This window comes from Manis javanica, chromosome 1, assembly GCF_040802235.1.
Source record: "Manis javanica isolate MJ-LG chromosome 1, MJ_LKY, whole genome shotgun sequence".
In the NCBI taxonomy this organism is placed as follows: Eukaryota; Metazoa; Chordata; class Mammalia; order Pholidota; family Manidae; genus Manis; species Manis javanica.
The window spans coordinates 58,489,068-58,501,733 of record NC_133156.1 but is presented as its reverse complement, the minus strand read 5'-3'; the positions used below and the strand labels follow the sequence as shown (position 1 = coordinate 58,501,733).

Below are 12,666 nucleotides of genomic sequence, written 5' to 3'. Positions count from 1 at the left end.
TAACCATTTTTACAGTATTTTCTCCTGGATATTTCACACAATTATTTTTGTTAGGCATGTGAAAATAAGTTGTAGCTGTATTCACCGAGCTGAAGGAGCCAGAATCTCGATAGGGCTGACATTGGCTCTGGAAGAATGCCAGGGCACCACCCAATGAAGTGGTGTAAGTTCTCAAGGGTCCCCAGTTTCCTTGCCGAGTAGTGGAAACTGTCCTGACCCTTACAGCTAACTGCTGAACTTCAGCCCACTCCTGAAGCCATATGGTTTATTTTACTCCAGACACATATCTTTAGGAAAGCTCAGGGACCCTGAAATTGGGTGGATGTCCTCCAAAAGCTATGTTCACCTGAGGACCTGTTTTATTCCAGAGCCTACTGAATGCTGCAGCCCTAAGCATGTTACTTGTAGGGGATGGACCAGGAGGAAAAGATGACTGGATTGTTCTAAGCAAACTATATTCAGTTGTGAGGAAAAATCACTTTTCAACTGTTGGGCAGGTCCTATAGAACTTGTCAGTTATGAGGATAACTTATTTTCAAGAGATACTTATTTTCAAGCATTCGCCTTGATTTCATTACCAAAGCATAACATTTTCTTTTTGTCTTTTTCCCGCTCAAGGGGTGCTACATCCATTGTGTACAGATGCAAACAGAAGGGGACCCAGAAGCCTTATGCTCTCAAAGTGTTAAAGAAAACAGTAAGTTTATTTCATTATATAATAACATCTCTAAGGGAGCTGTGACCTGAAGAAGCCAGGAGTCCCAGTTCAAAGGACAAAAGGACCAGAGAGCTGCTACATGCAGCTAACTCATTCGAGTCTTGATTATGAAAGTGCAGCCAAATGGGTTGTGTTTTGATGGAAACTGTGAGACTCTGAAAGCAACTGGGTCTCCGATGGAATGTGGCTGTGGGTAGAAGTGTGGCAAGGAAAGTATTTAGACGGGCAGGTAAACTTGCTTTGTATACCAGTCATGGTTTTAGATACATATGTGTACACACTAGAAAAGCTTGCTGTTTAAAAACACCTAAATGCAACACAAACGGAGGCATTTGTATAAGGAGTCATCAACTTCCAATTGATTTTCAGATGTTGGGTTTGCTTCAGTAAAGTACAGCTGGACAAATGCTAATGCTTCTGGGACTGAACCTGTTCATTTAAGAAATTTGTATTTGAACAAGAAGGAAGGATTTTGTTTTCAGATTGCTTTTTTTTTTTCACCCTATCGTAAGTGGGCTGAGAGGGCAAATGCTACTTAGGCTCATCTCCAATAAATAAGCAGTGCAGCAGGTGAGAGTTCAGACTACAAATGCCAGTTCCCTGTGCCCCAAAGAGTGTTTGGCATTGTAATGTCCTACTTGCCCTTTCTGTCCTTATGTAGTTTCCCTTATAAAACCACAAGAACACAACATATTCTTTTATAGTGCATTCTTCCTTTCTCAAATTTTATGTGAACACATACGTGCAATATATATATATATATATATTATATATATATATATATATATATATACTTCTAAAAACCTAGCTGTAAAAAGTATGCTGAGGAGAAAAGTATTATACATTTTGAAGTCAAATAATACCCCTTTTAGGCCAAGGGATTTTTTTTCTTCCTAAAGGAAGCTTAATAGCACCAGCTGTTTATGTATTGTCTAGCACAGGGAAATTTTAGAATCTTGCATAATGGCACAGGGTTTTCAGCCGAGTAGAAGTAGAATGACATTTTGAAACAGTCCATTAGAATTTAAAGCCATACTAAACTAACAAAGACAGTTTAATTGAAGAAAGTAATAATTTAAATGTCAATTGCTTCTAAAACTGTATTCTGGCTTTCCTATTTGGTGTAGGTAATGATTTAAGTTATTTCAGAATGTAGAGGGATCTCCTGATTCGCAAGTGGCTTGCCTGAGGGTTTCAGCCCTGGGCAAGTTCACTATGAATTCAGTGAAACCGAGGAATGACAATGGAATGTTCTTGGGGTAAAAGGGTTTACACCCAGCTTTGTTTTCCCCGCGATAGGTCCAGCAGTAGAATTAGGTCTGCATCCAGCAGTCTGCGGGTCCATAATCCACCTCTGTCTCTGTTTCCAGCCAGAGCACTGGGCGGACCTCTTTATATAGTGACTCAGTCAATACTAGCTCATTGCCTACAGGTGTGGAAGCAGTGGCCTAGCAGTAGACCAATTACATCATCAAGCAGTTTAGGGTCAGGTGAGGATCCTATAGTAATTTCCAGTTTCTCCACAGCAAGGTTTGGAATTTTCTCTTAAATCAAGTTCTTATAGTCATAAAATGTATTTGAATCAAGAATTATTAAATTTTTATGAAATAGAATTTCCTGTTAAATATATACTTTTTATGAAAATTAATTAGCATACTTTAGCATATTTGTTCTATTCTTTCTCACTGGTTAAAAAAAATTCATTAAAATTTGTGAGTGGCCATTTTACTTTCATAGTTGAGGAAATTTTGAAAGGGACTAGCTGTATGAACACCTAGGAAGATAAACATTTAAAAATGATTTTTGAGCGCTCATAATACCAGAGGAAACGGACTTGTTTAGAGAATATTGGTTTATGTCAGAAATCTTTGGATGAGTCAGAATGAGAGACAGGTAAAGACATTTGGTGGCTTTGTGACTCTTATTCATTGGTAAAGTAAAGCTCTTGTTTGGCCTTGCTGTATTCTTTTCTCCTCTGTTGTGGAAACATCTTCCTCAGAAGGCAGGCGAAAGAAAATGTGGATGGGAGCCAAGTGTCAGATGGAGCCGTGGAGTGGTACTCTAAGGCAGATGTTGTCAGTCACAGTTACTGCTATGCCAAGTGGAAAGAGAGAAAATCCCCTGAAGAAACCTCGGCTTTAGATGGAATCCTCAGCATTGTCTCCTAGAATAAACCATGCACAGAGATGTGTAAACAAGAGAAATAGCAGGTACAACCTCAAAGACCAATTGCCTCCAGTGTTTAATACCATATAGGTCATGAAGACTGAACTTCCTTATCTAAATGAAATGAATGGAAGCCTAGGAACCTATTTATAGAGAAAAAGTGATATGGAGAAAAATAAAACATATTCCTAGGGAATTCAGTTAAAGATCTGCTCTTTAAGGGAAAAGGGGTTTCAGAAAACTGAAATCATCTATGTAATCTATTTATTAGATTAAGCCACATAAAATTGTCTATATTAAGCCATTTTTAACTTAAAAAATGACAATTTTATGTGGTTCAAGTTACAACTTTGGGACCACTATACTACTTCACTGGATAGTTCCTTAGGTCCTCATTTTATGATTAGGCCTACACCAAAGAGGTCTGAAAGACAAACTGTCTATCTATCATCTATCTATCTACCCATCTATCTATCATCAACCAACTGTGAGAATTTCCTAGGGCTAGTGTAATAAGCTACATAAACTGGTGGCTTAAACAACATCAGAAATTTATTCTTTTACGATTCTGAAGGCTAGAAGTCTGAAATCCACGTGTGAACTGGATTGATTCCTTCTGAGGGCACTGAGAAGGCACCTGTTCTAGTTTTCGGTGACAGCCAGCAGCTTGGCGTTCCTTGACTTGTAGATGCCCCACTCTGATCTCTGCCTCCCTCATCACACGGCCATCTTCTCTGCATGTCTTCATGTCATCCTCCCTCTGTGCCTCTCTGTATCCAATATCTCTCTTCTCATAAGGACACCAGTCCTGTTGGATTAGGGGCTCACCCTACTCTGGTGTGACCTCATCTTCAATTAACTACTTGTATCTATGGCAACCTGATTTTCAAATAAGGTGTCTTTCTGAAGTACTGGGTGTTAGAACATCAGTTCTAACTAGAAGATACAGGGGTATGTAATTCCACACATTTTACTATCTATTAGAGAGGACTTCTGGGGTGAATTTCAAAATATTCCACTCAGTATTTCATTGAAAATGTGTAAAATTTAATCACATTCAAGAAAGTTAATAAACACTAGGCTGCAAAAAGAACCTCAGTAAATTCCAAAAGATTGAAATCCTACCAACCAACTTTTCAGACCACAAAGGTATAAAACTAGAAATAAATTGTACAAAGAAAGCAAAAAGGTCCACAAACACATGGAAGCTTAACAACATACTCCTAAATAATCAATGGATCAATGACCAAATTAAAATGGAGATCCAGCAATATATGGAAACAAATGACAACAATAACACAAAGCCACAACTTCTGTGGGACACAGCAAAAGCAGTCTTAAGAGGAAAGTATATAGCAATCCAGGCATATTTAAAGAAGGAAGAACAATCCCAAATGAACAGTCTAATGTCACAATTATTGAAATTGGAAAAAGAAGAACAAATGAGGCCCAAAGTCAGCAGAAGGATGGACATAATAAAGATCAGAGAAGAAATAAATGAAACTGAGAAGAATAAAACAATAGAAAAAAATCAATGAAACCAAGAGCTGGTTCTTTGAGAAAATAAACAAAATAGATAAGCCTCTAGCCAGACTTATTAAGAGAAAATGAGAGTCAACACACATCAACAGAATTAGAAACAAGAAAGGAAAAATCACGACGGACTCCACAGAAATACAAAGAATTATTAGAGAATACTATGAAAACCTATATGCTAACAAGCTGGAAAACCTAGGAGAAATGGACAACTTCTTAGAAAAATACAACCTTCCAAGACTGACCCAGAAAGAAACAGAAAATCTAAACAGACCAATTACCAACAACGAAATTGAAGCAGTAATCAAAAAACTACCCAAGAACAAAACCCCCAGGGCAGATGGATTTACCTCGAAATTTTATCAGACATACAGAGAAGATATAACACCCATTCTCCTTGAAGTTTTCCAAAAAATAGAAGAGGAGGAAATACTCCCAAACTCATTCTATGAAGCCAACATCACCCTAATACCAAAACCAGGTAAAGACCCCACCAAGAAAGAAAACTACAGACCAATATCCCTGATGAACGAAGATGTAAAAATACTCAACAAAATATTAGCAAACCGAATTCAAAAATACATCAAGAGGATCATACACCATGACCAAGTGGGATTCATCCCAGGGATGCAAGGATGGTACAACATTCGAAAATCCATCAACATCATCCATCACATCAACAAAAAGGACAAAAACCACATGATCATCTCCATAGATGCTGAAAAAGCATTAGACAAAATTCAACTTCCATTCATGATAAAAACTCTCAACAAAATGGGCATAGAGGGCAAGTACCTCAACATAATAAAGGCCATATATGATAAACCCACAGCTAACATCGTACTGAACAGCGAGAGGCTGAAAGCTTTTCCTCTGAGATCAGGAACAAGACAGGGATGCCCACTATCCCCACTGTTATTCAACGTGGTACTGGAGGTCCTAGCCATGGCAATCAGACAAAACAAAGAAATACAAGGAATCCAGATTGGTAAAGAAGAAGTCAAACTGTCACTATTTGCAGATGACAAGATATTGTACATAAAAAACCATAAATACTCCACTGCAAAACTACTAGAACTAATATTGGAATTCAGCAAAGTTGCAGGATACAAAATTAACACACATAAATCTGTAGCTTTCCTATAAACTAACTATGAACTAATAGAAAGAGAAATCAGGAAAACAATTCCATTCACAATAGCATCAAAAAGAAAAAAATACCTAGGAATAAACCTAACCAAGGAAGTGAAAGACCTATACCCTGAAAACTACAAGATACTCTTAAGAGAAATTAAAGAGGTCACTAACAAATGGAAACTCATCCCATGCTCCTGGCTAGGAAGAATTAATATCGTCAAAATAGCCATCCTGCCCAAAGCAATATACAGATTTGATGCAATCCCTATCAAATTATCAACAGCATTCTTCAATGAACTGGAACAAATAGTTCAAAAATTCATATGGAACCGTCAAAGACCCCGAATAGCCAATGCAATCCTGAGAAGGAAGAATAAAGTGGGGGGGATCTCGCACCCCAACTTCAAGCTCTACTACAAAGCCACAGTAATCAAGACAATTTGGTACTGGCACAAGAACAGAGCCACAGACCAGTGGAACAGAATAGAGACTCCAGACATTAACCCAAACATATATGGCCAATTAATATTTGATAAAGGAGCCATGGACATACAATGGGGAAATGACAGTCTCTTCAACAGATGGTGCTGGCAAAACTGGAAAGCTACATGTAAGAGAATGAAACTGGATCACTGTCTAACCCCATACACAAAAGTAAATTTGAAATGGATCAAAGACCTGAATGTAAATCATGAAACTATAAAACTCTTAGAAAAAAACATAGGCAAAAATCTCATGGACTTAAACATGAGTGACTTCTTCATGAACATATCTCCCTGGACAAGGGAAACAAAGGCAAAAATGAACAAGTGGGACTATATCAAGCTAAAAAGCTTCTGTACAGCAAAGGACACCATCAATAGAACAAAAAGGTATCCTACAGTATGGGAGAACATATTCATAAATGACAGATCCGATAAAGGATTGACATCCAAAATATATAAAGAGCTCACATGCCTCAACAAACAAAAAGCAAAGAATCCAATTTAAAAATGGGCAGAGGAGCTGAATAGACAGTTGTCTAAAGAAGAAATCCAGATGGCCAACAGGCACATGAAAAGATGCTCCACATTGCTAATCATCAGAGAAATGCACATTAAAACCACAATGAGATATCACCTCACACCAGTAAGGATTGCCATCATCGAAAAGACAAACAACAACAAATGTTGGCAAGGTTGTGGAGAAAGGGGAACCCTCCTACACTGCTGGTGGGAATGTAAACCAGTTCAACCATTGTGGAAAGCAGTATGGAGGTTCCTCAGAATGCTCAAAATAGAAATACCATTTGACCCAGGAATTCCACTTCTAGGAATTTACCCTAAGAATGCAGCACTCCAGTTTGAAAAAGACAGATGCACCCCTATGTTTATCGCTGCACTATTTACAGCAGCCAAGATATGGAAGCAACCTAAATGTCCATCAGTAGATGAATGGATAAAGAAGATGTGGTACATATACACAATGGAATATTATGCACCCATAAGAAAAAAACAGATCCTACCATTCGCAACAACATAGATGGAGCTAGAGGGTATTATGCTCAGTGAAATAAGCCAAGCGGAGAAGGACAAGTACCAAATGATTTCACTCATATGTGGAGTATAAGAACAAAGGAAAACTGAAGGAACAAAACAGTAGCAGAATTACAGAACCCAAGAATGGACTAGTAGTTACCAAAGGGAAAGGGACTGGGGACAATGGGTGGGAAGGGAGGGATAAGGGTGGGGAAAAAGAAAGAGGGTATTACTATTAGCATGTATAGTGCGTGGGGGTCACGGGGAGGGCTGCGCAACACAGAGAAGACAAGTAGAGATTTTATAGCATCTTACTACGCAGATGGACAGTGACTGTGAAGGGGTATGTGGGGGCGACTTGGTGAAGGGGGGAACCTAGTAAACATAATGTTCTTTCTGTGAAAAAAAAAAAAAGAAAGTTAATAAACATAAGAAAACATCCAGTTTGTTTATAGGTGTAAATTAATATATAAACATTTTTAAGTCTAAAAAAGTTTCCTATCTCTTTTATGGTTAATTATTTAATAACAATAATCCTTTTCCTCAGGATCTGTTTAAATACTTTTTCAGAATAGTTTGTCCAAATTTCATTTTATGGCAAAATTATGTACCTTTTTCTTAGCTTATTATTTTAGGAAGGATTCAGTTTGCATTGGCAGTAAGAGACTAATTTCCCTCATAAAACACCCTATCATTGAGAATCCATTAGGCGCTCAGATGTCTGTGTAATAGACAAAGATCAATTTATCCATAAGGAGACAGACTAAAGCATCATCTTCTAGGGAGAAATCCATATCTCACTGGTGGTCAGGCCCATGAGAGAGTTGATACTGATAATAAGCATAAAGTAAATTGTCATGTTCAGACAATTAGGTATTTCGGCTAACAAAGTATTCTTGGAGGAGATTAACAGGTCATTATAATAAAAATATTTAAACTATTATATATTTTATATACAGGTATACTACCATGTACTTCATATATAGATAATTATATTTCATGGAATTAGAATACTTTTAGTACATGTCAGCCAAGGTCATAATATCTGCAACGTACCTTCAAAAAGTTACCCAACAAAAAAGTGGTATGTGCACATATGGGGAGAAAGAGAGAAAGAAAATATATGGCAAAAATTGACCATTATTGAGTTTAAGACAACAGTGGTGTCCATTCCAGTATTTCAACACCTAAGTATATATAAAAATTCTCATAGCAAAAAATTGGGGTAAAGCATGATTCAATATTGAGATCCTGTTTAACATATCTCAGCATTTCTTCTTTCCATTCAGAAAACATTTCAAGATCTTACGGTTTCTAAATGTTATGGTAAACATTAGTGACTATTATAGATATATTGAAGTGCCAGAAAATAGGAAATGATCATTGAACTACTTTTATGCTCTACTAAAATCCTGGATATTTCCCAAAACAGTACCCATTTGTCTCAAGGGCTTTTTCAGTTGCTTATTTGTTTAATTTTTATCCACTTGGTATTAGTGATGCTTGTACTCATCAAGTCCTCAAATTACCTAAAGTTATTCTTTTACAATTCTGAAGAAAGAAGTCTGAAATCCAAGTGTGAACACAGTTGATTCCTTCTGAGGGCACCGAGGGGGCACTCCTCCTAGAAAAGATGACCTATTTTGTAACTTTTTATTTTAAAACAGTTACAGATTCACGGGCAATATCATTTTTGGTGCCCATAAATACTACCTGGCACATAGAACTAATTGACTTGTAGATATCAAAAGGAACTTTTTTACTGTGAACTTCATAAAACATGAGTCAGGGCTGAAGGAAGCAAGGCTAATTTTTTCCTTCATGCATAAGCCCTTCATCATCTCCATTTTAGGTGATATTCAGAAGAAATTGAAGTATAATTGAAAGATTTACTAAATTACTTCCTCAGCTTAACATTCTTTGGGGCATTAATGGTTTTGACAGACATAATTGGTTGGACAACCAGTGATTTACAAGATGGAACCTTTTTACTGATGCTGCATGACCTTTTAACTTAAAACTACACAAAAGGAAAAAAATATACTCAAGAAAGTGTCAAAATTTGAACAGATTAAACAGATGGAACCTTCAGCTGGACTGAATTTGCTGAGTTAAATGGATTAAAAACTTTTGAAGAATGATGTGAAAATGGAACCACTATTTCAGGAGTGATTCACATGCTATATTATTCCTCAGGAGTACATACTTCAGGGTGTATGTAAGTAGTCACACTTTAGCCCTATGAGTATGGCTCGTTTTCAAGAATTGAATGAGATTTAAGAAAATTATGCTTACCAATCATTTATAGTGTCCCTGGAACTTTGAGACAAATATTTAGATTCTAGAATTCAGATAGAATTTCTGTCTGTTGGGGTTCAACTCTTGGAAAAGATTGCATTTCATCTTACTGTAAAATCCATGCCCTCTCATGAAATACCCAGCATTAAATCTAAGAATTAATCTCAGTGTAAATTCAGAATGTATAGGTATTCTGACCCTCCTTAAGAATGGCTGTTCAGTTGTTGGGTGAGATCATGGGCTCTGCAGCCAGGCAAACTGAGTTCAGGATCACTTCTGCTACTTAGCACCTGTGTGATTTTCCAACAAATTATATAAATCTCTCAATCTCAGTTTCTTCTTCAGTAGAATGGGTTTATGAACATTCTAGTTTATGGCATGCTAGTGAAGATCAAAATGAGATTTATCTAATAGATTTATCAGCACCCAGGAAGCATGTAGTAAATGGTGACCATTAGTCTTCTCATTAATTGTAATGGGTCCACACAGATATTTCATATAATAATAGTACCAGTTTATTCTGTGCAATTCTAATATTTGCATTAGCTTGATTTAAAACTGAGTGAGGAGCACCAGACATATTGTGCATTCCTGTTTATTTTGTTTTTGGAGTGCTTTTAAAATTTAATGTGGCACTAAGTAATGGTATCTGATCATATGACATCCTACTTACATAAATCTTGGGTGTCTGTGATTCTTAGACTTGGAATACTTTCAACCTTGCAACTCCATCCTGATTCTTACTCTTAGAGCAGTGTGACTAGAACAGTGTAAAAGCTGTTCAAACCCCAAATTTTGTCATATTTTAGTTATTGTAATATAGTTACCCATAAATTTCTGAAAATATTTTTCTTGAATAATTTAGTTTCCATGAATTTTGCAAAATTCCCATAAAGGATGAAAGAGGCCTTTTACCCTCTTTCCAGTTAATGAAGAACCACACATTCTGATTTGCTAATCATTCTATAAGTTAGTTATATAAGGGATAATCATTATTCCTTATATTCTTATGAATTAGCTATTTGAGTACATAACTATGATGTTGCAGGAGAATTTGAAAGGTTGCTCTAGATTAAATTACAGAATGTATCCAGGCCTCCTCCCAAATTTTGGTAAGTGAATCTCCAGGACATCTCCAATAGAGGAGATTTTCAGAAGATGGTAAATCTTCTAAAACAGAGATAATACCATTTATACCCCTGGATAAACAGAATTATCTGCTCTTGTATTTTCCTACCTAACCTTTGGAAACGTAGAAAACCAAACACAGGCCATTCATTTTCCAATTGCTATAATTTACGTCAGAGATATGTCTGGGTCAATCTGGGTTAAAGATATGCATCTATTAAACACTGCTGTAGCCGCTTTTAACCACTCATGGGTATGCTCTGAAAGTGCAGTTCAGGTTGCCTTTGGTCAGTGATGGAGAGGAGAGTAATAAATCACTAGCTCAAATAGACTTTTTGGGCCCAATTGAAGTCTCAGAACACATTAAGGAAGCAGCTTGCAGATAACAAGCCGTGTCAAGTGAACTGAAACTTTTTCAAGCATTCTGTCAGTTGGAACCTATCGATTTTCATAAGGATTATTAAACCAGGATTCCTGGAATAGGAACAGGGATATTTCTATTCAGTTTGTGACAAGTATCTGTCTACAAAAGAAAAAAGGTAGCGGATGGAATGTAAAAATCTTGGCCTGATTTGTATACTTTACCACTCAAAGATCTATTCAGAAGTCTGAACATTCTTGTAGAGAATCAGTTGTTACTGTTTGATTTGTTTTCTTTTTTGATAGAAATGCTGCTGGAATCTGTCACAATTCAGCTTGCTTATCTATCCCATCATTATAATGACCTCTCATAGGTAATTTGTTGCCTTTTAAAAAGTAAACACCATTATTCAGAGGCTGGCTGATGTAAAGGGTTGGGGAAGCAGGGAAAGGTGGGGAGTGGGGAGTACAGGCACAAGCTGGAATGCTGTTACCCAAAAGGAAACATCTTGCAATTACTCTATCAACTCAGGTTATCACATTGAATCCTCTAGTATTTTTACAAGTAGTGGGTGGTTGGATCTAAAGTGACTGTCACCCTTTATTATGGAGTCCATGGGACAGAAAAAGGAGATGTATAACCATTTAAAACAGAGGAAATCTTAGAGGGAAAGCTTAAGTTACCACACTCTAAAAAGAAAGAGACTAGAACCTTCTCAGAGAGCTAAGTAGGAAAGGCCTTGTCAGCAAAGCTGTGCTGGGCAGCAGGAAGTCAGAAGGCGCATAAGGTCAGGAGATGAGAACTGGCAAGTGGTGCCCCATGGGCCGCACCAGGAGAGCTGAGGAGCCAGAGGATCACAGCCTACCAGCCTCAAAGCAAACTTAGCTTTTGTATCTTAGTAAGAAGGGGAAAAGCTATGTATAGTATTAACAGGAAAAAATATTTCAATGCATTTGATTTTGATAATTCTGTATGGTACACAGCTGAATGGCAGTCAAAGCTGCATCCATCCAGACGATGTAAGAGAACAGAGGAGAGAAAGAAGCTAACAAAAAGATAAAGTCATGGAACTCCCAAAGCATTAATTTGCTAAAGGAGAGGAAATGAGTATGTTCAGAGGATATTAATTAGAAGAAATCCAAATAATTTTCAGTATTGAATTAGATTTCAACTATTTTCTTTCAAAGTAAGCACTCTCAAATCATCATGCCACTTCAGTAGTTTTAACAGTGAAGGAACATAATACTACTAAGAATGGAGACCATATTTAATTATTAAACACTATGCAGTGGTCCCTTCACATGTTAATGTGAAGCACCCTGTGGAGGGTTTTACTTATCAGAGTTTTAGAGAAGCAACTTGTGCGAAGTACATGATAGCATATAGAATTTGAACCCAGGGCTTTTGAGTCCCAAGTCTGGGCCCTTTCTATTTATACAAACTAGGTCCTGATAGAGAAAAAGACTCCACACCAAAAAAAGTCAAGAATGATCATGGCTCAGATCTAGGACTGAAATTAGGTGTTGCTCCTTGCTAAGCTGATAAAGAATAAAAAAGCTTTTGTTGACACAAAGACACAGAGAAGCTTGAGTGCAGTTTTCAGTCACATTGTGAAACAAGGGTAAATAATATTCCCTATGTTCAGAGAATACTAGCAACATTAAATGTTGTTAAAACCTTTGTTTTCGTTTAGTTGAAACCTTAGTTCAGTGAGTCTCAGCTTACAATAGTCAATAAGGAAAGAATAATGGGAGTGTGCAACATACAAACTACACACATTGCTCGGTGTGAATCTTTTTTGCTCT

General features: G+C 37.0%; 1 protein-coding gene across 3 annotated transcripts in view; it reads left to right on the top strand.

Annotated features, from left to right (window-relative positions):
* The window catches only part of CAMK4 (calcium/calmodulin dependent protein kinase IV), a 223,981-nt gene that overhangs the window by 103,109 nt on the left and 108,206 nt on the right, over nt 1-12,666 (top strand). For all 3 annotated transcript variants that reach the window (XM_073233007.1, XM_036995069.2, XM_073233018.1), the window contains exon 2: nt 619-697. In XM_073233007.1, the coding sequence (XP_073089108.1) occupies nt 619-697 (79 nt within the window). The remainder of the gene's footprint in view (nt 1-618; nt 698-12,666) is intronic.